Source organism: Centrocercus urophasianus, unplaced genomic scaffold (genome assembly GCF_019232065.1).
Source record: "Centrocercus urophasianus isolate 14NV4802_14NV808 unplaced genomic scaffold, USGS_Curo_1.0 seq_40, whole genome shotgun sequence".
Lineage (NCBI taxonomy): Eukaryota > Metazoa > Chordata > Aves > Galliformes > Phasianidae > Centrocercus > Centrocercus urophasianus.
The window spans coordinates 5228144-5251296 of NW_024884978.1; the positions used below are offsets into that span (position 1 = coordinate 5228144).

Here is a 23153-nt window from a genome sequence, read left to right on the forward strand (position 1 = left end):
GCGCGCGCTTCCCCCCGGGCCGCCGTCGTTTTGCTTCTGCGTCAGGAGGGGTTCGGTGCCGTGAGGTAACTCCGAACTTCCGGTGTTCGAATCCCGCTGCCGCCCGCAGCACTGGGAGGAAACGTCCCGCGCTGCCACGGGGTTCATGTTCTTTTTGAGCTGAATGCGGCTTTTTGGAGCGGTTTCTTTTTCTTCTCTTTCCTGCAGGAGCGGCCGGGTCGCCTCCGTCCCCGGTCCTGCGCGCACCACAAGATGGCGGCGCCCACGGCGGCGGGGCTGCGCCCGAGTCTGCGGGCATGGCTGCCTCGGTGAGTGCGGCCGAGCAGGGAGCGACGCACACTGCGGTAACATCGGTATCAGCAGTGTGAGGCGTGGGGCTGCCCGCAGGAGGGCTGCGGGGTGGGAGCTGACGGCCGGCTGAACACGGACCAGCAGGGTGCCCAGGTTGCTTCGTGGCTTGTATCAGAAGTAGCACAGCTAGCAGCAGCAGGGAGGCGATCATCCCAACGTGCTCAGCACTGACGAGGCCGCATCTTGAGTACTGCTCTCAGTTTTGGGCCCCTCACTACAAGAAAGACGTTGAGGTTCTGGAGCGCATGCAGAGAAGGACCTGAGAAGGGTCTGAAACAGAAATCCTGTGGAGGGATGCTGAGGGAGCTGGGATCATTTAGTGTGGAGAGGAGGAGGTTCGGAGGTGACCTTATCGCGCTGTACAAGTGCCTGCAGGGAGGTTGTGGTGAGGTGGGATTCAGCCTCTTCTCCCACGTAGCAGCGGTAGGACGGGAGGGAACGGCCTCACGTTGTGCCAGGTTCAGGTTGGACGTTAGGAAATACTTCTGTGAGGGAGTGCTCAGGTGCTGGAATGGGCTGCCCAGGGAGTGGGGGAGTCACCATCCCTGGAGGGTTCAAGAACATTCAAGAAACGTTGAGATGTTGTACTGAGGGACATGGTTACTAATTTTGGATGACGGTGGGATGGGTTGGGGTTGGACTTACTGATCGTAGTGGTCTTTTTCCAGCCTTAATGATCCTGTGATTACTGTGCAGCTGTGTCAGGGCATAGGTACCTCTGCACTGCTTTTCTGTTCTAATATTCTTCATCCCCTTCCTCCCCCCAATCCACTAGCACTGATGTATTTATGCAAACTATCTGGACCCCAACATGTTGCAGCTGCCGCCTGTGAGCCCTCAGCACTTTTCTCTCCAGTGGGAGTGAGGTACAGCCATTGTTGCAGAGCAGTGCTGACCTGATAGGTTCATTGCGCTTTGCTTTTGTTGCACTGATTTGTTCCAGTGTTCAGCTCAGTGATTGTCAGCATGCAGCTTCCTGAGCTGCAGTGCTTGGCTTCTATTCAGTTTGCTGTGTTTGTGGTGCAGGGATTGTTTTGCAGCCGCAGTGTTGCCCTTGTACATTAGTGTCTACAGCTCTGCTGTTGCGAGTGAATGAGTGATGAAGGTGGAGGCAGGCTACTTGGAGAGATTACAGAGAAGTAGCTAAGGTATGCAGGGAGGAGGTTAGGAACGCGAAAGCCCAACTTGAGCTCAGGTTGGCCTCTGCAGTAAAAGACAATAAAAAATCCTTTTATAAATATACCAATTGTGAAAGAAGAACCAAAGATAATTCTCATCCTATACTTGATGCAGCAGGGAATGTGGTCACTGAGGACAAGGAGAGGGCTGAGGTTCTCAATTCCTTCTTTACATCTGCCTTTAATAGCCAGATCAGTTATCCTCTGGGCTTTTTATGCCCCGATCTGGAAGTCTGGGACGCTGCTCAGAAGATGCCCCCAGCAGTTCCGGTGGAGGCAGTCAGAGAGGTCCTCCTCCGTCTGGACTGTCACAAGTCCATGGGACTGGATGGATTGACTACACCCTCGGGTGCTGAGGGAGCTGGCAGGGGTGATTGCTGAGCCCCTCTCAGCCATCTATCAATGCTCCTGGTTAACTGGTGAGGTCCCAGAGGATTGGAGGCTTGCTGATGTGCCTTCCATCTTCAAGAAGGGCCATAAGGAGGATCTGGGGAACTATAGGCCTGTTACCCTGACCTCGTTACCAGGGAAGGTTATGGAGCAAATCATCTTGGATGAGATTGCACGGCATGTGCACTGTGTCCAGGGCATCAGGCCCAGCCAGCACAGGTTTGTGAAAGGCAGGTCGTGCTTGACCAACCTCATCTCCTTCTGTGACTGGGTGACCAGTCTGGTAGATGAGGGAAGGGCTGTTGATGCAGTCTTGTGTATGGGAACTGCTGAGTCACGGCCTGAACCTCTGATTGATCACCTGAGGTGAGCCATGAGGCAGCCACAGGAGCACAGGTGAAGGCAATTCACCTGTGCTGCCGGAAGGGGTGGAGACTGGCTGCACCCCTCCTAGACCTATTGAAGAGCTGGCTACCAGTGGAGAAGGATCTCGTCTGGAGATCACCTCTTCTGGTGTTTTGTGGGTGAGCCCAGCATAAGGGGCCCAGCATAAGCCTTGCATTTATTCTCTTTTGTTATCACAGTCTACTTCGCCTAACTCTCTTGTTTATTTTGTGATTATAATATCTTAATATCCATCGATAATACATCTTCCTAGACTTCAGCAAAGCCTTTGACACATCCCTCATAGGCTTCTTCTGGGGGAACTGGCTGCCCGTGGTCTGAACAGATATACACTTCTATGGGTAAGGAACTGGCTAGAAGGCTGTGTCTAGCGGGTCGTGGTGAATGGAGTGAATTCCAGCTGGCGACCCGTTTCAACTGGTGTCCCCCAGGGGTCGGTACTGGGGCCCGTCTTATTTAATATCTTTATTGATGACTTAGATGAGGGGATTAAGTGTACCCTCAGTAAATTTGCAGATGACACCAAGCTGGGAGGTGGTGTCGATCTTCCTGAGGGCAGGGAGGCCCTTCAGAGGGATTTAGACAGGCTGGACCGCTGGGCTGAGGTGAATGGGATGAGGTTCAACAAGGCCAAGTGTTGGGTCCTGCACTTTGGGCACAACAACCCCATGCAGAGTTGTAGGACTGGGGATGAGTGGCTGGATGACTGTGAAAAGGAAAGGGACCTGGGGGTGTTGGTTGATGCTCGGCTGAACATGAGCCGACAGTATGCCCAGGTGGCCAAGAGGGCCAATGGTATCCTGGCCTGCATTAGAAATGGTGCAGCCAGCAGGAGCAGGGAGGTGAGCATCCCCTGTACTCAGCACTGGTGAGGCTGCACCTCGAGTACTGTGCTCAGTTTTGGGCCCCTTGCTACAGGAAAGATATTGTCCTGGAGCATGTCCAGAGAAGGGCAGCAAAACTGGTGAGGGGTCTGGAGCACAAGTCTTATGAGGAGCGGCTGAGGGAGCTGGGATTGTTCAGTCTGGAGCAGAGGAGGTTCAGGGGAGACCTCATTGCACTCTACAACCTCCTGAAGGGAGGTTGTGGTGAAGAGGGATTTCGCCTCTTCTCCCAGGCAATGAGCAGGACACGGGGTAATGGCCACAAGTTGTATCAGAGGAGGTTTAGATTAGACATAAGGAAAAACTTTTTCTCTCAGAGAGTGGTCAGGCACTGGAATGGCTGCCCAGAGGGGTGGTGGAGTCGCTGTCCCTGGCAGTGTTCAAGAGGTGTCTGGAGGACGTGCTGCGTGATGTGGTTTAGTGCTGGTGGTGGCAATGGTGATAAGGAGACGGTTGGACTAGATGATCTTGTAGGTTGTTTCCAACCTTTGATTCTATGATTCTATGATTTAATAGGGATTTCCAAGATGTGTTCTCATGGCTATCCTGCTCCCATCTGAGACATACCAGGTGTTGATTTACAATCTTCCTTCTTGGTCTTTGCAGGTTGGCACAGGTGAGATGGAGTCGCTACAATCCCAGCTTCCTAGAGCCAGAAGTGAACAAAGAATTGTATCAGAAACCTTTTAATGAGCTGTCTGAAGAGGAAAAGGAAAAGCAAGAGCTTAAGGCTGTTCGTCCCATAAAAGCAGCTCCTCCTAGTATCTCCAGCTCCGTTTTCAGCGACCCTATGATCAGGTCAGAGGAAGCACCATCTCTGTTAAACTAGGTCCTATGGAGCCAGATACTTGGGAGCTGGACTATCCTTCTTGGCCTTTTTTTTGCTGTGCTGCACGTTGCCTTCTGTAACAGCACAATCTCTTTTTTGAGTTAATCTTTTCCCACAAAGCCAGTCTATTAACTGATAGTGATTAGAGATAGTTTAAGCAGATCTAGCAGCGCCCAGACTTAAGCATGTGAAAAACGCAAGGGTGGAGACACTTATTTTGCAAGTGATAAACTGAGAATTTAAATCAGATTGCTTTTGTGTTCACAGTAAATTCACCAATATGATGATGAAGGATGGAAATAAAGTGCTGGCCAGAAGCCTCATGGCTCAGGTGAGTGCTCATGCTTCTTCCTTCTAACTCTTAATGCCTTATATTCTGTATGCTTTCCAATGAAGGCCCACAAATGTGTCACTTGTATGACACATTTTCAACCCCTGCTCTGACCTACAATAATTGGTATTAGCTGGTGTTGTTCCAGCTCTTAAAATGGGGATATGTGTTGCCCAAACTGCTAATTACATAGGCTGTGGGATCCTGAACACCAGGCTTTGGAGGAGAAGATGCTTCACGCACACAGATCCATATTGCTGTCTCTGCTTTTTCCCATCCCTCCCTCAGCACCTGTCCCAGGTCATGCTACTTGACCTCCTCACCTCAAATGCAATGTCTAAGGAAGATACTGAGAATCTGGAAGAAAGTGAAGTAAAATTACTTGAGTAAGAGAATCCCTGATGGGCCTGTTACCTGTAGGACTAAAAAACCAGCTGTAGGTTCAATTGTATATGGAATTCTTGAAAAAGTGGTATAATTCCATGGGATAATCTATCTGCTCTGCCTATCTCCTTTCTTGACTTTATCTCAAGACTTTAGAGAACATTAAGAGGAAGCAACTGGAAAAGTACCACAGAGCTCCAGATGATGAGAAGGAGACAGTTGAATGCAACCCTTATGTCATTTTCCACCAGGCTCTGAAAAACTGCCAGCCTATCATTGGACTCAGCAACATCACAAGAGGTGGCAAAACCTACCAGGTGATATGAGGGGGTCTTGAGCACATCTGGTCAGGGGAGAGTTAGCTAGGGAAGCAAATGTGTTAGTTGCTACCCCTTCAGCTCAGCCATTCCTCTTCCCCAGGAAGAAAAGCAGTTTGCAATCTGGATTAAAACGACACCTATCCAGGATTACAGCCCTAGCCTGTGAGCATGGTAATTTCTGATGAAGACAGACTGAGAGAGCTGGGCTTGTTCAGTCGGGAGAAAAGACATCATTGCAGCCTTTCAGTACCTAAAGGGAGCCTACAAACAGGAAGGGAATCAACTCTTTGAAAGGGTAGATAACAGCAGGACAAGGGGAAATGGGTTTTAAGTGGAGGGAGGGGAAAATTTAGGTTGGATGTCAGGGGCAAGTTCTTTGCTATGAGAGTGGTGAGGTGCTGGAACAGCTGCCCAGAGAGATTGTGGATGCCCTGTCCCTGGAGGTGTTCAAGGCCAGATTGGATGGGACCCTGGGAAGCCTGGTCTAGTGTTAAAGGGAGAGGTTGGTGTCCCTGCATGTGGCAGGAGGGTTGGAGTTCCATGATCCTCGAGGTCCCTTCCAACCCTGGCCATTCTGTGATTCCCTTAGAGGCATTAGTCGGTTTCTCTGACTAGATAAGAAGTAGGATATTGTTGTGATTTAACCCAGCAGATAGCTAAGTACTACACAATGATTCACTTACCCCCTCCCCCTTCCCACCCCAGTGAGATTGGGGAGAGAATTAGGACAAAATGCAGTGGAATTTGTGGATTGAGATGAAGACTATTTACTAAGAAAAAAAAAGTGAAAGAAAATAACAGTATTTATACATACATATATATACATATATACATATATGTATATATGTATATACATAGACAAAAAAAAAGGGATACACAAAAGCAATTGCTTACCACCCAACAGCCAATGCCCAGCCAGTCCCCAAGCAGCAGCCTCTGCCCAGCTAACTGCTCCCTTATATTTGCATGATGTCATATGGTATGGAATACCTCTTTATTCAGTTTGGATCAGCTGCCCTGGGCCTGTCTCTTCCCAGTCTCCTTGCTGGCAGAGCAATACAAGAAGCTGAGGAGCAGGAATGTCCTTGGAACTGCTCAGCAATAAGTATAAACAATGGTGGGTTATCAGTTTTGTTTTTCTTTTAATGCCAAACATAGTGAAAACTTTGAGGAAAAACTGATTTCAGTGGAACTAAGACAGATATGAAGCAAACATTGCCTAAGGAGTCAGAGATCAGTGGAAGGCAGCAAAAGAATCGGCAGTACTAGCGCTAGCGGTCCCACCCTCTTTGCTACATCATGGCACTTGAGTAGAAGCTCCAAAGCTCTGACTTAGGTCACCGTAGCAGAAAAGATCAAAGGTAACAGTACAGGCTGCTGTCGCTCTCTGTACAGTAACTGTTGTGGTTTAAATGTGTCCCAGGTCCCGGTGCCTTTGAAGGACAACCGGAAGCGCTTCTTGGCCATGAAGTGGTTAATCACTGAGTGCAGGGAGAACAAGCACCGCCGGACGCTGATGCCTGAGAAGCTCTCCGAGGAGCTGATCCAGGCCTTCAACAACGAAGGACCCATCATCAAGAAGAAGCATGTGCTGCACAAGATGGCAGAGGCCAACCGGGCTTATGCCCACTTCCGCTGGTGGTAGGGCCGCTGCACGGGGTGCACACACTGCAGAGCTCTGTCACTGCTCTCAAGACCTGGGGAGCGGAGTCCCAGGGCCACCTGGTTGAGAGAAGCTGGGGATTAGAGGGAAAGGTGGAAAATCCCTTCTGGACAGCTTCTGAACTAAGCCAAGGAAAGTTTCTCTAGTCCCCACACAGTTCATTTGCTTTGTGCTTATCTGGATGGGAAAAGGGGGAATCTGAAGTAGTTACTGATCCCTGCACAGATATACTCGTTTTTCGTAATCACTTTCCTGTGGAGACAAGCTTTAGATGCAACGCTGTACAAAATATTCTACTTAATGTGTTTCCTAGAGACTTTTAAATCTCTGCTCTTGCAGCAACATTTTTCTCTTTCTGGCTGCATAAGTAGGAAAGAGCAGATCTGGAGGGTTTTTTCCCGCACCATAACTAGCCTTGACTTTCAGTTCTGCTCATCAGCAACATTGCATGGATGTCAGGGAGATGTTAACAGAAAAAAAATAATACCAATGCTTTATGGAGAAGGTTTCTTGATTCCAAACCTTTGTCTGTTGCTTCAATCGCACACTGTTCTTTCCAGCTTCTCTGGTTGCATGAACCCCCTCTGTCATTCTATTCGGGAAGAAATAATTAACATCACAACCTTCTTGCCTCAGTCAGGACCAACTTTTTAGTATTGCTTACATCTCAGCAGATGCTCAGAGAGAAAGCAGAGCACATGTTAGTGGAAAACTTTTATTACAAAAGACACCCAATAGACTATTTTGTTTTCTTTCTTCCTTCCCCATTCTTATTCTCATACCATATACAAACATACCATACTTGAACCTTAATAGATTTTGAAAAGACCCAGAACAGTTACTGTATAAAACATATAAAAAAAGCTTGTTTCTAGCTACATGTGCTCGAGAACCCTTATCCTGCTGAAGACTGCCAGCAGATATTGGTAGCTAACAACCCACAGTCATACACCTATGCAGATACTGCCAGTCTGCTGGAAGTAATCAGTGGAAAGCAGCAATTTGGTGAGCTATTTGTGATGTATCTGACCACAGTATTTTCTGTAACTTTTCCTAAACAACCTGGTCTGGGACTGTGAGCTGTGAAACATTTCTCCTTTGCCTCCCTCAGCAGTGTTGGCTCTTGGCTCAACCACCATGCTCTCAGCTTTCCTTAATACTTGTATAAAATGCTGGTTTAAGCCTTCCTTGCCTTCTGCTGGCAGCAGCCCATCATTAAACAAAATGAGTGGAAGAACTTGCTGGTTTCAGTGTGCCCCCCTGCCTAAATATCCAAAATCAGGCTAGCACCGGTCACAGACTGATAGATGACAGTTAAATACCCAGAGGCTTTAGCCAGGATAAATCCTATTTACAAGAAGTGCTTAAAAAAAGAAATTCAAACTTGGTATGAAGCTTGCTGGTGAAAGTGCTGTGGACATCTCTCCACCTCTGCTGTAGAGGGCTTAATCTGTCACTTCGCTATAATAATATTTCTGGGCAGCATCTGTCATCTTCCAGTCAGCAGCCCGAAACTCAATGATCTCCAGCAGCAGGAGCTGTGACAGGGAGCTGAGCCCCTCCTGTAAAAGGAAGCCATCTCGAAGGAGTGAGAAGAGCTCATCCATCCGCTGGGAGTTCATCTTCTCCAGCTGTTCACCAATGCGGTGGAGCTGTAGGACCAAGCAGTCCACCTTCAGAGGGAAGAGAAGGAGATGGTTGAGTACAAAGGAATTAAGAACTTTGGTGTATCACTGGAGGCCCCATCAGTCACTTCTGGATCAACTCATGCTGCTCCTTCTGCTCTGAATTTTCAAGAGGTGACAGTTCTGTTCCCTCAAGTTGCTGTGATCCAGAAGGCTGAATGTCTGGAAAGTGCTGGGAAAACACATCCTGAAATCCCCTACCTTGTGAGCAAAATTGCCAGAAAAATGAACCATTAATAGTTTTACCTTTCTGCAGGATGCAGAACGAGTTGGCAAGACTGAAGGCAGAAGCTGGAGTAAGAACAGAGGGAAATAGGTGGAACACTTTCTAGAAATCCTAGAAAGTCAGGAGATGTACAGGAAATGGGCACAGACTGAATCTTTGGATAGGAGGGGTAAGTCAGTGAATCACAGGGATGGGAGATTTGTGCTGAGGAAAAAAAAAACAACAAAGGGCCCCATCCAAGGTCTCATACACTTTACAGTAATCCATGGGCAGCTCAAACATGCCCTGAGTATGTTTCTGCACCTCTATATGCTGACCAGACACATATAAAGCTACAATTCCAGAAGAGCCTGGAGCCTGCTGGCATTTGGCACAGCATCAGCTCTGCAGGCCCAGACGGATGAGCAGCAGCTACACAAAACATTGTGCATGTCACTGAGACCTGCAGGACACACACAGAAACTCTGTAGGCATGCAGCCACTGCAGTATCTGCCATCACCTCCCATGGCTGCAGTGCCCCAGTACATCAGTCTGACAGCTGCTTTTCCAGATGTCCAGCAACTGGGGTTGCCAGAAAAGCAGCTGCTTTCTGTGAAAATAAGAGACAGTAGTTACGTTTTTCTTGTATGATGGGAGATGAACTTGCAGAATGCTAGACATCCCTTATCTCAAGGATTGTCTGTGCTGCTGGGTCTCTGCAGCAGTCTGCAGCCAGTAATGACATAGCCACAGGGAAAAAAAAAAGCTATGCAAGAGAAGGATGTGTAGCATGGGCAAAGGAACCACAATTAGCACCTCCATCCTGCTTCCTTCTGCAGTGCAAGCCCTCTTGTCCAGTAGGTTTACTTCCAGCATGTAATGGGGAGGAAGGCTCCTGCCTGGCCGTAAAGCTCTCTTCACCCCCTAGAGCTGTGCTTTTTGCTTGTCCTTAACTGAACAAAGGGTACATGACCAACCCTCCTCACCTCTTCTTCCTTCTGCAGGCTATCATGCTGTGCTAGTCGGAACAGACAGTCGTAAACAGGGTTCACCAAAGCCATCATGGGCATGTTGTTCACCTGTAAAGAGGCAGGAGCTATTGTCAGCTTGGTGGCAGAAGGGGAAGAGTCTCTTCGGCTATTTTAGATAATTCTTCTCTTGCTGCATTTCAAAGAAGGGAAAAAAACTGTGCTGCCAAATGCAGTAATGGTGTTATTTACATAGAAAACCAGACTTTTGACTCTCCAACAGCCACAGAAACTCAACAAGCGATGAGGAAACATCTATTTTTAAATGTAAACAGGTAGTTATGGGAAATACACTTCTTGTATCAGCATTCTTCCTGTCTGCAGGAATTGCATCACTTTTACATCCACACCAAGCAGGCATCTAAAGCACACACTGCAGCAAAGGCTTGCAGATAAATTCCATTATTATGTGGGTTAGAAATTATTTGATCACCTAAGTGACTAAACAAAATGCAGTTACCCTTAGACTTAACAGCAACTAGTTTGATCTAGGATATTCAGAACAGGTTAAATGAGGGGATTTCAAACACCAGGTATGAAACACAGTAGCTCAGACTTTGTGACTGTCCCCAGAGCCACCTCTGCCTCTTCAAGGCTGATTACTTGCTCGTGTGTAGCAATAACCTGGGAGCATCCTCATTCTGAGAACTGGCTTTAGTCCCACTCTGCTGAGCTGTGGCCCTGGGATGTTGTAACACACGTTTGACACTTCTGCCCTGGGCCCCTCTGGTACCCTTCAGCCAGGTACTCCTGCTCTGGCTCCTTACCTTCAGGTAGTCAAAGATGTTGCAGATGAATGTGACATAGCAGATCCACGCCTGCAGCGACCGGTTGCGCAAATCCTCTCTGTCCTTGTACTCCTGCTGCAGCCGGTTCAGCAGGCTCCTCCGGAAGATGCTCTGGCCGACCTGTTTGCTCTCTGCCTAAGACCCCACAAAAGCAGGATGGAGGGATGAAACTGGGGCAGAGAGGGGCAGGGGGGATGGGGATTTGGATGTTGCAGGACCATCCTGATACCCTCCTGTGATGCCCAGAGACATAGAAAGGCTGCAGCTGTCTGCACCCACCAGCTGCACATCTGTATCCTGCCAGTGCAGGGGCCAAGTGGAAGAAGGGAGATGCTAGCTGAAGAGTCAGAGTGCAGGGCTAGAAGATGTCCTGGCCTAGCACAGGTTAGCAACATTTTACTGTCCAGACACAAATATCTCTTACCTGGATGATGGTGTAGCAGATGCGCCCTGCCTCTTTGCTGAACACACAGTCTTTGAGGGACTGGTCAACTATAACATTGGCCACTTTGTCCAGGTCCACATTGCTGGGGTCTGTAGAGAGGAGAAATACTGTCTGGATCCAATATTTCTTGTGCCTTGCTTGCTCCAACATACCTGGGAAGTAACCAAGGTTGGCATGGAGCACCATACAACTATGTCATATGGTACAAAAACTCATGCTCACTCCCACAGTCCCTCTTGCACACCATCTGCTTTGGAGATACCACCTCCAACAACTGCACAGGCTTTTCAGGCTGGACACAGCCATAAAGATGCAAAAGTGATGGAGAAAAACATGGTAATGAAGGGAGGCAAGAAGTTGATCTGTATCTGAAGTCCCAGCACTGCTTTGAAGTTGGGCTAGTGGCAGACAGATAAGCAAATTCCCACCAGGCTTTGAATAGAGACATGACCTGTGAGCAGGAGACACTGGGGGACAGGGTGCAGAAACTGGGCACAGAGAGAAGAGTGAGGGGCAAGATCTGAAGAGAGATGCTGAGTGAGAACAAGAGAAGAAGGCACCAGTGATGAGAGAAAAGCACTATGATGAGCATGGTCCTCTGAGAACCTGGATTTGAACAGCTAGCCCACGATTCAACAATAAGGTAGAGGTGGGAGAGAAAAGGCAGGGAACAAAGAACCTCCTGGAGGGATTCAGTCCCGTATCAACAGCGTTTATGAAACAGCTTTTCTACGCTTAGCAATTGGTGACAGCAGAAGGGGCCCAAGTATCTAGCCACACCAGTGAGCCAAGCTGAGTGTGGTAGAAAAGCTAGAAAAAACCTGCTGACCTTTGAGTGCTGTTTTCAGCAGCTTCTGAGTCTCAATGTCAAACGACTGTATTTTATACTCTTCTTTGCCTGTTTCCCCCATGACTGGCTTCCTCCAACAGCAAGAATCAGGGGAACAGATGTGCTAGCAGCAGCCCCTGTGAAAAGAGCAAACAGGACTTAGTTGGCCAGAGAGCCCAGACCTCCACCTAGCCTGGCAAGTCCCATCCAGTCCTGGAGCCCAGACTTCTACCTCAGCCCTCCAGAGAATAAGAAGTATCCTGTTAATACAGCATCCAGCTCCAGCCCTAAGTCTGGGCAAAGACCAATTCCCACATTTTTTTAAGTCTTGCTTCCTACTAGCTTATGACAAGGAACTTTTGGGCTGCATCTTACATTCTTCTGATGTGAAAATCAGTCTATTGATTTGCAGATTTAAGGACAGCACACCAAATCAATCCCCCAAAATAACTGTCTTCGTCCAGAAGGCTTCCCTGTGGTTACACCAAGGAGAAGTACGTATGCAGGAGCACTCCATGCAGCCACTCTTTTGTGCCTTTGAAACAGCAATTCAGATGATTTCACACAAAGCCTGGGAAGATTCAAAACCAACACCTAAGCAATCCAATCCACACTCTCCTCCTGCAACGGAATGAGGTCCCTTCAACTCCCAGAACACAGCAGAACACCGGAAAATGTTCAGCCAAATTCCAGCACGGCTTCTATCTCATCTTTTTGCAGCTCTCTGCAGTGTTGAATAATCTCTAGATTAATTTTTTGCTGGTTTGTGAGGCAGCAAAGATGGCAAGAGGGTAGATACGGCACAGAGGCAGGGTTTCCTCTGACACACACAAGACATTCTGCAGGATGAAAAATGCCAGGCTACCAGACCTGCAGCACAAACAGGGAGAAGGCAATTTAACAAATTAGTTTTGCCAGCTCTTTGAAATTCCTCATCTGTTGCTCACTGCTCTGTGCAAAAGTTCCCTTCCACAATTAAAGCTGAAGAGCTTGTTGCCCTTTAGAGGCGCATCGACGGATCACAAACAGCCTGACCCACGGATGCTCTCCTTTCCACAAAGCTGTGGCACAACACATTAACAACCCACAGCATTCGGCAAAGCTTGCTGGCACAGAAGAGGCCCAGGTCTGCCCTCCTTGGTGCCTTTTAGGGAGGCCCATGGCAGACCCTGCCCCATCGGGGCTGCCACAAACCTACAGCACTCACAGCTTTCCTCTGCATACTATTACTTACCTCCAGACTGCACTAACGTTTCCTCCCAGATGGATTCACAACAGCTGGGCACCCCTACACCGTGTCCAGCAGGAAGACCCCTTCCAATCTAAGCTGTCCCCTATTTGCACTGTTCTCTCTCTGTGTACCTGCACTCAAACCGCTCTTCATGGCAGCCTGAGCTCACCGGCAGGCCCACGTCCTACCGACAGCACAGCCCATGGCGAAAACCTAGCCAAAGCGTGGCAGGGCAGTGAGGCAGCACAAATCTGAGCCCGTCCGGCAGCGTCTCCGCCGTCACCGCCCTCTGCCTCCCCGAGAGCTTCACGGGATCCTCGGGGGCGGAACGGCCACTTTGTGCAGCGCCAAGTAACCCTGCCCAGAGCAACCTGAAAGGCGTGAGCATAAAAGCAGCACCAGAGTGAGATCTTGCCGCTTGGTCTGTCAGCCTGGCGGCAGTGCCCTTAGCACAGTTATCTCCAAGTATCCTACCGAAAGCACACCGTGATAAGCCATCTTAGTGCGATCTGGAGGGACGTGGTTGGGGTGAGCACTCCTGACCCGCCAGGGCCTGGTACCCCGCCAGGTGCGAACCATCACAGCGGCGGGGAGGAGAGCAGCGAGCCTCCTTTCCCACCACCGAGCCGTGGCCACCCGCGGCCGTCCGGAGCACCCAGTGTCGCCCGGTCCCGACACCGCCTCCTAGTCGCCGGACTCCCAACCCTCACTCAGGCCCAGCGGCCCCGGGGACAGAACGGGGTTGGACGGTCCCGGGGAGCTCCTGGCAGGGCGCGGGGGGGGGGGGGGGGGGGGGGAAGGACCGGGCGCGGCCGCACCGACCTGCCGGGCCGCCCCTTGCTCCTCCAGCCTCCGAGGCTGCGCAGGGCGGACCGCGGAACGCAGCGCCATCACCGCGGCGCCCCGGACCCGCTGCGCCGACACCGCCCCGGGTTTCCTCTTAGGTCATTTCCTCGCCCGAGACGGGGAAGGGCGGGAGGGGGCAGGGCGAGGGCCGGGCCGGGCGAGCGCCTGCAGCGCCACAGCCGGCAGCACAGGGCCACGGCGGGGCGGGGCCGGCGCCGGCGCCGCTCCTCCCCGGGAACCCCCCCAGCACCGCCGGCCGCCCCCGAGATCCCACCTCACCCCCCCCCGGTGCTGTGAGGGCCGCGCTTACCTCATCGCGCCTCGTCTCGCCGCGCTCCGGGTGAGAATCGCGCTTATTCCCCATTCACGTCAGGGTGAGCTGCAGCAGAGCAGCTCCAAGCCCCTGCTGTGGTGCTGCTTGCTGCCGAGTATAAAAATTAGTATGAAAATTCATGGAAAAGGAGATTAAACACCTCACGCTTTCAAGAGCTTGCTGAATGCAGTGTAACTCATACGGAGCACAGTTTTTTTCTCTCAGGTCGGGAAGATCATTCAGCTCTTGACGTTACTGCAGCTTTTACCAGACAGCAATGCAGCCAGAACGCTGAAAATGGAAAACAGCCAGAGGAAATGCAGAGTGAGCAGTTTGTAACATTTTCTGCAGCATTGTGTGGCCTGGCTGAAAACAAAGCCTGAAATCCTTCACCGTGGATTTGCGGCTCAAGACAAAGCCCTGGCTGTGACTGTTTTGTGCAGTTCCCAACGATACTCAATGCAGAGAGGATAGCACAGCTCTGCCTGCCAATGGCTCCCAGGAAGCAGCTCCTGCCCCAGCAATCGTGCAGGGTCCAACTGCACACACTGACCAGAAGGGAAGGAATGAGAAACTGCAGCCAGACACGAGCACAACAAAGTATTTAATGTCTTGTCTTTATGAAGGTAGCCACATGCTTTAAGCACTTTGTGCTCACATGCCTTCAGATGACAGCAGCTGCAAAAGATCTACCCAGACAACAGAGAGAATTATTGTTCTGCATCACAATAACAGCTTAAATGCAAATTAAAAACAGTCAATTCCAGAACCAACTGTAAAACATTCATTTATTTTTAAAGATGATGCTACTGGATGAGCACCCATACAACCATCTAGGAACTCAAAGATAGTCAGTGCTAAAGGAAACAGTGCATCCATCACAGAATTTGTGCGTAAGGGCTCTCCCATTTCAGGCAGGTATGGTGGACCCCCATTGCCACAGTGTGATTTGTGCAATCCCAGAATCATAGAATGGCCTGGGTTGAAAAGGACCACAACGATCACCTAGTTTCAACTGTCCTGGCATGTGTGGGGTCACCAACTACCAGACCAGGCTGCTCAGAGCCACATCCAGCTGAGATGTAATGCTCTGCCTAAGTGCTTTTGGACATTATCACAATAGAAGGCACTGGAGGAAAACAAGTACAACAGCCAAGCGCTTGAGAGGTGAATTTCAGGCTACACAAATCCCTACTGACAGGGTTACATCAGTGAATCCCAGCTATCCCAACAGTTGGACTCTGGTGGTCTCACAGCAAGTCACCCACCGCAGGGTTCACTTGGATCTGCACTGAACTGCAAAACTTTTAAGAGATAATCTGTTCTGTTGTACAGAAGAACCAGGGGACTACAGCTATCTCCCGTTCTTCCGGTTCTAGGAAATTTTGTTTCGAATGGTGTTCATGGGTTTTGCTTGGGCAGCATCAGAAAGAAGAGCTACCACAGTTCTTTGCATTACACGACTCTTACTCCCTAAAGTAACATTGCCATTACAGTGGTTCCCCAACAGCAACTCTCAGTCTGCCAAGTGCACATCTCAAACTCCTCATGGACAGATGCTGCTGACCAAAGCAATGGTTAGGTGCAACTTCCAATATTGTACAGTTGAGGTTGTCACCTCTTTCTCCTCCACTCACTGAAAGATCAGCTGCCTTTATGAGCCTCTAACATTTATGCCTAACGGCCTCCATGACGGACGTATAAACCAGGTCGCATGCCAAAGCTCTGCCCGAGGAGAGCCTCTTACAGAGCCCAGGCTGGACTGACGTAACTTAAACACTGACACCTGCTGGAAGCAAGTCATGCGTTGTGGAGGAAATCTATCCGAGGGAGAAGATGCTGCCCTATGCTCTCCATTGCTGCCCCTTCCATGGAGCAGGCAAGCACTACACACCCTGAAGCAGTTTGCCTGAATGACCTCAAGCCCCACAGCACATTCAAGGGACATAATCTTAACAGAGTACAGTTTTGTGCTCTTTATTCTTTGCCTCTGTGACAACCAAAGAAAATCATCCTCTGTTCCAGAGCTTACATTTCTCACTGCTGAGTTCCTACCCAGTTTACCTCTATTGTGTGCAGCTGAACTCTTTCACATAAAACAAGAGTCCTGTTTAAATAGTTTAAATAGTTTAAATGTTTAAATAGGACAGATGGCTCCGGATTTCCTATGGGGGTATGGAGGTCTAAGTCAGCATGGAAACTTTTCTGTCCTTGCTATAGCATTCCTCTCTACCAGTAGCCAAAAAAACAGTAACAACCCCAACCTGCCTATGCCTGTTTTGAAGGATGTCATGTGGCTCAGTTCACTACCGGTTATGATGTACGCCAAGTCATTATGGGCTATGATGCCTTCCAAGAATAACAGATAAACAGTAAACAAAGGCAAAATATTTTAAAGCACATTTTGAGGAGACCTCATTAGAGCCTATGTAACACAGGAAAATGCCAGTGGGATTGAGGAACTCTGAGAAAACTTGTCAGCATTTTCATGTCCATTTTCTTAATGCATGCATTTAAAACTCCTCCTTAGAGGCTCATATATCAGCCTCCTATCTGACAATGCACAGTGAATCAAATTTTACATAGCTCTCAAAATCATCTGCAGTAAGAATTTCACTGGATATCTCATCCACCAGTGAAACAGCTGCTTTTTAAAAAGAGCCTCTCACAATAGCTCAGGATAAGTAACACTGATATGCAATCAAAATCGCTTGAGAAGCTTGTATCAACAGAATGGAATTGGTCATGCTGGAATTTGACCAGACCATTTGGGATTAACACCCTGATGACTGTAAAAATGTCACAGGAAACTGTTTTTAAAAAAAGACTCTAGCATAGTTTCCACTGGACTTTCCTTCACCGTTCCAACATAGTCTAAATTAAATCTACAAAGCACTTGTTCACCCACCTCATTGCAGCAGGGAAACAAAAAACTATGAAGAATTGGGCTTGTGCGTTGAAACCTCACAGAGTGGGGTTCTTCTCCCTTTGGGTTTATTTGTAAAAAGCACAACCGAGGCAATGCAAAATCTTGAGAGAAAAGATATGCCAGAAGAGAAATTGGCACTTAAGATACAATCAAGCTGACCAGAGGTAAAGGGAGAACAAGCTCGAGTTAGCACGATCCACTAAAAGATGCTGTGTTTACAACTGGCACAGCCAGCAAGCTGTAATCGAGAAAAAAACGACCGTCAGCAAAGGAAACGAAAACCAAGCATCTGTGTATGCTGAAGTGGTTTTAGCTGTCTTTTCAAATCTGGTGCAGAGCTGCCTGTGCAACAGAGAAAAGAATAAGCTGTGAAGAGCGGGCCGAAAGGAAGAAAATAAAGTTGTGCAAATGCAGCATTAAGCGGCGCTATGTTGGTGAGGCAGCACCAGCTGTCCAGGACCCGTCTGTGACCCACGGCAAGCACAAGCACTCACCCAGTTTACCAAGTGTCTTGTCAGAGCACAGTCTGTGCCAGGTAGTTAGTTGTATGCTTGGCTGCCCTCCTCACTAAACACACATTGGTATCAGGGGAGACAGAACAAAGAAGTGCTCTCTATAACAGCTTCCAGTAAAGCAATTCAGTGCATTTAGCACAACTGCAGTCACCTTCATCCCCTGCTTGGACACAGGACACAATTTCCTATGGGCTAGTGGAGTTCTGGGTGCTCTGACATTTCCAACATGATAAAGACAGAGCAAAGCCTTCAGTTTCTCTCTTGCAGGAGAACACTAGGTAGACAAAACACATGCCCCTTTCAGCCTCCCTTCCTCTTGGGGCTGTCAGCATTCTTCAGGGCACACAGCAGGCTGCAGAACAGCTCATAAGTAAAGAAGATGAGACCAGTAGAGACAGCAGCCTTCAGCAAGCTGGGTGAAAGGCCCTTAAAGAATCCACCCGGACCCTCCTCTCGCATGATCTGCCTTATGCAGTCCAGGAGACCCCTGTATATCCGCACCTGGGAAAGAATGGCACAAGGTTAAAAAAAAGAAATCCAGGACAGCCTACTTGCAAAAGCAACAGAAATTCCCAGATTATACCACAGAAAAACATAATCTAGACATGCAGCCTAGAGATGCTTTTCTTTTATTATAAATAACTGAAAATTTCAGAGAATCAGTTTGTTAAGAGTGCTGGTAGAGGGAAACTATATATTTTGCATCAGCAATGGCTTAAGTAGATTGTTTTAACTGAAGGTCCATAAAATCTTTATGCTACAATGACATGCATTATTTATGGTGCAAGTTTGTGAAGCACTTATTTCAGATTGTGCTGCTATTGGTTTCCATCTCCTTCACTCTCTAAGAAAGGACAACTTCTCAGTTCTCTGACAGAAGAAAAACACATCTACAGCACTTAGAAGTCTATAAATTAACCAGCTGCACGTCATCATATCATACCACAAAGGTTTAATACTGTGACACATCAATGCTAAGAACAAACACTGTACCTCACCAGAAGAAAAGAAGCATCAAGTGTAATAAGTTAAGATTTCAAGAGTTTCTTCAAATACAGGCTGATTTGCTTTTCAGACCCAGAGAATTTGAAGGAAAAAAGGAAACAACTACTTCTCAGGGAAAAACATAGATAGCTTCTTGAAAGATCTGTGGTTGCCTTAAAGCGTATTTCCAGATGTGATGAGCAGGGATTAGGAATGCCAGAAGTATTTAATTTGCTTTGAATTTCAGGACATTCTGGTACATAAAATGTATGCTTTGTATACTTTGAATACTTTGTTCCCACTCCTTGCAGCAAAACATTAATTTCAGAAAATGATCCTGAGAGACAGGTGACCCCAGCATAAAGCTAGCATAATTCTCAGTCACCTATTTGGTTCCTAATCACAAAATCAGGTGGCAAGTAGAAGAATAAAGGAAATTAAAACCCCTTTGTTTTTACAACTCATCCTCAGCTCCAAGACAGCCTAGCTGATAAAGATGGATGGCAAGGCAGAACACAGGTATGCTGGACAATGTAAGAAAATAATCCAATTTATTCAAGCAGCTATTCCCAGTATTAAGTGAGAACAGTGCTTAGCTCACAGAAACTAGAAAGTTGCCAACCACATACAAAGACAACAAGTACTTCTAATGAATCATCACTTCACTGCAGTGATGAATGGGCTCTGGATTGTCTTGATGTGAATCCAGATGAATGAAAAATAGAGAATTCAAACATTTCTTACCTGCCCAAAGGCTGCTCGGGCACGCTCAAAGCCACCCACTTGCAGTCGTTTTTTGATCAGGTCAAAAGGGTAAGTGAGGGTTTTACTGATGATTCCAGCACAGCTGCCACAAACAAGGTTTTTAACATTGCCTGAGAAGCAGAAAGAAGAAAACACAGCAAAGAGGGAGAAGGAGAAAAGAGGATTAGCAGTGACCTCAGATTGAAAAGTTACTAAAAGTAAATTAAAATGCTTTTTAAAAGAAGGAAGGCCAGAAACACTGTGAAGTTACACCATTTTTTCTGCATAGTTTGACCACTGAACCTCAATCTATATTCTTCCACACTGGGGTCCCAATGCCCACTCTGGAGCCAGAGTGTAACAGCTCACCTACACTGATTACATTAATTTATGATTTTGACCTACCAAGTGGCAATGCACGAAAGAAACAGCCACCAGCTCAAGAAAAAGCACCTTGGGCTGCTGACACTTCACTTTCCTATCTAGTTACATTTCCTTCATGACCATTCGAAACCATTCAAAAAGGTGCTTGAAAAATTAATTCCACATACATCTGGAGTATCCCTGCAGGGTTACGAATGAGATGGGGAATTTAGATGCTTTTAAGAGGTTGCATACAAAAAGTTGATAGGAATGAATACTGAGCTTATGTCAGTCCCCCTAAACAACATTTACGATTACTTTCTTTTAATATCACAGACTTAATTATGTTAAGTACTTACCTCCTTCTTTTCCTTCATCTGGAATCATCCGTTCTGAAAACTGTTGCAGAATATTGTAGAAGGAGAATTGGAAACCAGCATATGGGAAGACAGCAATGATCGTAGGGGTCAGACCTCTATAGAAAGTCCGAGGCCCTTCTGTCTGGTACATGGTCATCACTGCATGGTGAAGGTTCTGATAGATCTGGACAACACAGAAGACATTGACTTGCCAGTGAAAGAGGCTTAGAAACAGCAAAATCAAAGGTTAAGATACTTGTAAGTAAAGAGTATAAGAACTTCCTTTTGCCTACAATACAACTGACTGATTTTCAGCACAGTGCAATGAACAAAATGATTTCGTATATCTTCATGCAGTATTCTCAGCTAAACCCTTGTAGCTCTTATAAGTAAGCTGACAACTTAAGCCTATGCCTAACTTAGACTAATTGAATGAACAGATTGTTAGGTCTGCACTAGAGCCTGGGCTGACAATGAATCCCACATCTAAGCCATGCTTCTGAGGGAAACAAATGAGGCACAGGGCTGAGCTGTGGATTGAGACCTCTTGAAGCATTGATGTAATTATTTAATTTGCTATTTAACCACTCAGCTTGCTCCTGAAACAGAATTCAGACAATACATACTGTGATTCTACTGCAAGCTAAAACAAAAACCAGAAACGGTTCCAATACAAATTCATATGTGTCTAATTATTACAGACCTAAACAGCATGGAGACCAACTCTTGCATAAGTAAGATTAAGAAACACAGGTAAAAGGCATCAATTATCATCCTCATCATGACTTGAACTTCACTGCATGTAAATCGAAAGTCAAACATGTGAAGCACCACAGACTAAGGATTATTTTCTCCAACTGGCCAATAGCCAAAATGAAAATTGAGTTATCTTTGTAAGGACAACTTTACCTTTCTGCATCACCTGTCAGAAGTCAAACAAAAACAGGATCAGCAAAACACAACTAAAGAAGCTATATCAACAGTACAGAGGATACCCTGCATGCAACACAAACATTGCCCAGTAAGAGCAACTTCTCCTTTATGCTGACCCACTGTTAGCACAGACTGTTTCAAACTTCCTGTATTCTCAGAAATGAAATATTGCTGCTGCTATGGCTTGTAATTCCAAACATCAAATCCTTAACCATACCTTAGGCTCACCCTGAGCAGCAAAACGCGTACGTAGTGTGTCAACAGGCTGAACTGCAACAGTGGCTGTGCAAGCTGATAGTCCACCACAGATGAAGTGCACAAAGGAATTGCGGGCATTGTATGAGGTGATGTTGTGCACCAGTTTGGTCAAGCTTTCAAATGCCATGAACTTGCAGAAACAAACATGCAGAGGTCAAGGAGTCATTTCTTATCACTGATGCAGATCTCCCACTCTTTCATTTTACTGAGAGCTCCACCCACAGCTTACAACCACCTCCTCTCTCTATCCTTCAAAAGTTCTTCAATTTGCAACCTACTGGAGCATGTGCTCAAAGAATGCCTTGTAAAAGTCACTGAGCAGCCTGAAGAATGCTTGGGGTATTGTGATCTCTGATATTTCCTGTACATCTTACATTTAGAACTGCAAAAAACATATTTTAAAGCTCTCTCTATATATTGAAAATTGTTTACTATATTACATACATGCTGCCCATTACTTTTTCAACCAGAGATCATAAAACACGCTGCTAATACTTATAAATTAAGCATAGCAACACTGTGCAAAATGCTGTCATCAGCCTCACTGACTTCACTGCCCTTACAGCTTGCTAGGAAAATGTGAATCAAAGCAAAGAACTACACATGCTTGGCTCATAAAAACAGTTACGAGAAGTGTCAGGAACAAGCAGGGCTTGTCTGCGACACCAGGGTACTCAGTGAACTGAGAATGCTTTTGCTTTGCTCCACACTGGCCAAGCAGAATTAAGCTGTGTTCAGGAAGCTCGGAAGTATTAACTTAGGAACTAGACACCAACATTATTTAACTACGCATATTTAAGACTGGAGTTGTCTTGAATCAGTCCTATTAAGGTGGACCTTTCTGCATCAGCTCATTCTATCAGTCTGAAGAGAAAAAACGTCCATACAAACACCAGGCCCATCTAGTATCATCTTACCTGAACTGCTCCATAGCCAACTGAAAGGAGCTGTGCAGGAATGTGACCCTTCCAGAAGGCTAATATCCCCTCCTCCTGGAATATACGCCGTGCAGCCTGCAAGATGCCATGATATTTAGCCCCTGGAGTTTTGAAGGAGAGCCGCTCAATTTGAAGCTGGAGGAAAACAGAAAATATTTTCAATTCCACATCACGATTCAACAAGGTTCAAGTGTCCCATGCAGAAATTCACAACCCCAATAGCCAACCAAAGCTGAGTGAAGACATTCTGTGTTTCCTCAAAATCGCATGTAGAACCAAGTGGGATACTTTCTATACAGGACTTTGAAGAACAAGAAACATGCATACCACAATAAAGTAGCCAATAAGGACGATAGAGAAATTCATTAAGTGAGATTGTTTAGAAGATGAGGAAAAGAGAACAAACTCTGAAAAACACAAGATGCCATTCAAGCATACAGGTTACACAAAGAGAAGTGCTGGCCTCAGCTCAGTCCTACTGCCTCGAATCGTGTGCAGCATCCACAAAGGCAGATTCATCTTGCCCTGGCTGAGGTGACCTTGGTCACACAGGACAGCGAGCTCTGCTCTGTGACAGACGCGTCCCCCAGCAAGTCAGGTACCTGAAAGCGGATCTTGATGACGTCCAAAGGGCTGATCAGGACCCGAGTGACGAAGCCCGATGCTGATCCTGCTGCAGCTGCTTCCACCGTGGAGACGCACTTTGCCTCTGGGTCATAGCCGACCATGCCTGCCTGCTGTCACTGCAGTGTCAGTAGGAGCCCCGCTTTCCCGCGCTGGGGCTCTGCGGCCCCAAACCCCCTACACCAAAACCGCACCTCACACTAAGGGCCGAGAGCCCCACATCCTTACCACCTTCCCTCGCCTTCTTCAGGCCGGGGGCCCCAGAAGACACCCCCTCGTCCCAAAACAGCCTCTCCTCGCTCCACGGGCCCCGTATCGTACGCCGGAGCAGCGCGGGACGCAGATCCGAGAGCAGCCGTCGGCCGCAGCTGCGCCGGGCCCAGGCCGGCGTTAGCCGCCT

The 23153-nt window shown here is 47.6% G+C and overlaps 3 protein-coding genes across 10 annotated transcripts; 1 reads left to right on the forward strand and 2 right to left on the reverse strand.

The window, feature by feature from the left end:
* Window positions 1–58: 58 nt before the first annotated feature.
* MRPS7 (mitochondrial ribosomal protein S7) lies at window positions 59–7972 on the forward strand. 2 transcript variants are annotated; one of them, XM_042832957.1, is made up of 6 exons: window positions 59–308; window positions 3815–4006; window positions 4305–4368; window positions 4902–5069; window positions 6075–6189; window positions 6496–6641. In XM_042832957.1, exons 1-6 carry the CDS (start codon window positions 253–255, stop codon window positions 6555–6557), a joined length of 657 nt encoding a protein of 218 aa, XP_042688891.1. In that variant the 5' UTR covers window positions 59–252; the 3' UTR covers window positions 6558–6641. The 2 variants fall into 2 exon arrangements, with proteins under 2 accessions (XP_042688891.1, XP_042688890.1); XM_042832956.1 differs by lacking the exon at window positions 6075–6189 and having other exon boundaries at window positions 64–308; window positions 6496–7972.
* Window positions 6195–13856, reverse strand: MIF4GD (MIF4G domain containing). 3 transcript variants are annotated; one of them, XM_042832955.1, is made up of 6 exons: window positions 13770–13856; window positions 11717–11853; window positions 10867–10976; window positions 10422–10577; window positions 9613–9705; window positions 6195–8408 (listed from the first exon to the last, which is right to left on the reverse strand). In XM_042832955.1, exons 2-6 carry the CDS (start codon window positions 11796–11798, stop codon window positions 8181–8183), a joined length of 669 nt encoding a protein of 222 aa, XP_042688889.1. In that variant the 5' UTR covers window positions 11799–11853; window positions 13770–13856; the 3' UTR covers window positions 6195–8180. The 3 variants fall into 3 exon arrangements, with proteins under 3 accessions (XP_042688889.1, XP_042688887.1, XP_042688888.1); XM_042832953.1 differs by having other exon boundaries at window positions 10867–11039; XM_042832954.1 differs by lacking the exon at window positions 13770–13856 and adding an exon at window positions 12951–13539 and having other exon boundaries at window positions 10867–11039.
* An 835-nt stretch (window positions 13857–14691) lies between these two features.
* SLC25A19 (solute carrier family 25 member 19) lies at window positions 14692–23129 on the reverse strand. 5 transcript variants are annotated; one of them, XM_042833111.1, is made up of 7 exons: window positions 22982–23129; window positions 22732–22863; window positions 22109–22264; window positions 21151–21321; window positions 20001–20184; window positions 19279–19409; window positions 14692–18051 (listed from the first exon to the last, which is right to left on the reverse strand). In XM_042833111.1, exons 2-7 carry the CDS (start codon window positions 22855–22857, stop codon window positions 17851–17853), a joined length of 969 nt encoding a protein of 322 aa, XP_042689045.1. In that variant the 5' UTR covers window positions 22858–22863; window positions 22982–23129; the 3' UTR covers window positions 14692–17850. The 5 variants fall into 5 exon arrangements, with proteins under 5 accessions (XP_042689045.1, XP_042689043.1, XP_042689046.1 ...); XM_042833109.1 differs by having other exon boundaries at window positions 22732–22866; XM_042833112.1 differs by having other exon boundaries at window positions 22948–23129.
* Between the last annotated feature and the right edge of the window lie 24 nt (window positions 23130–23153).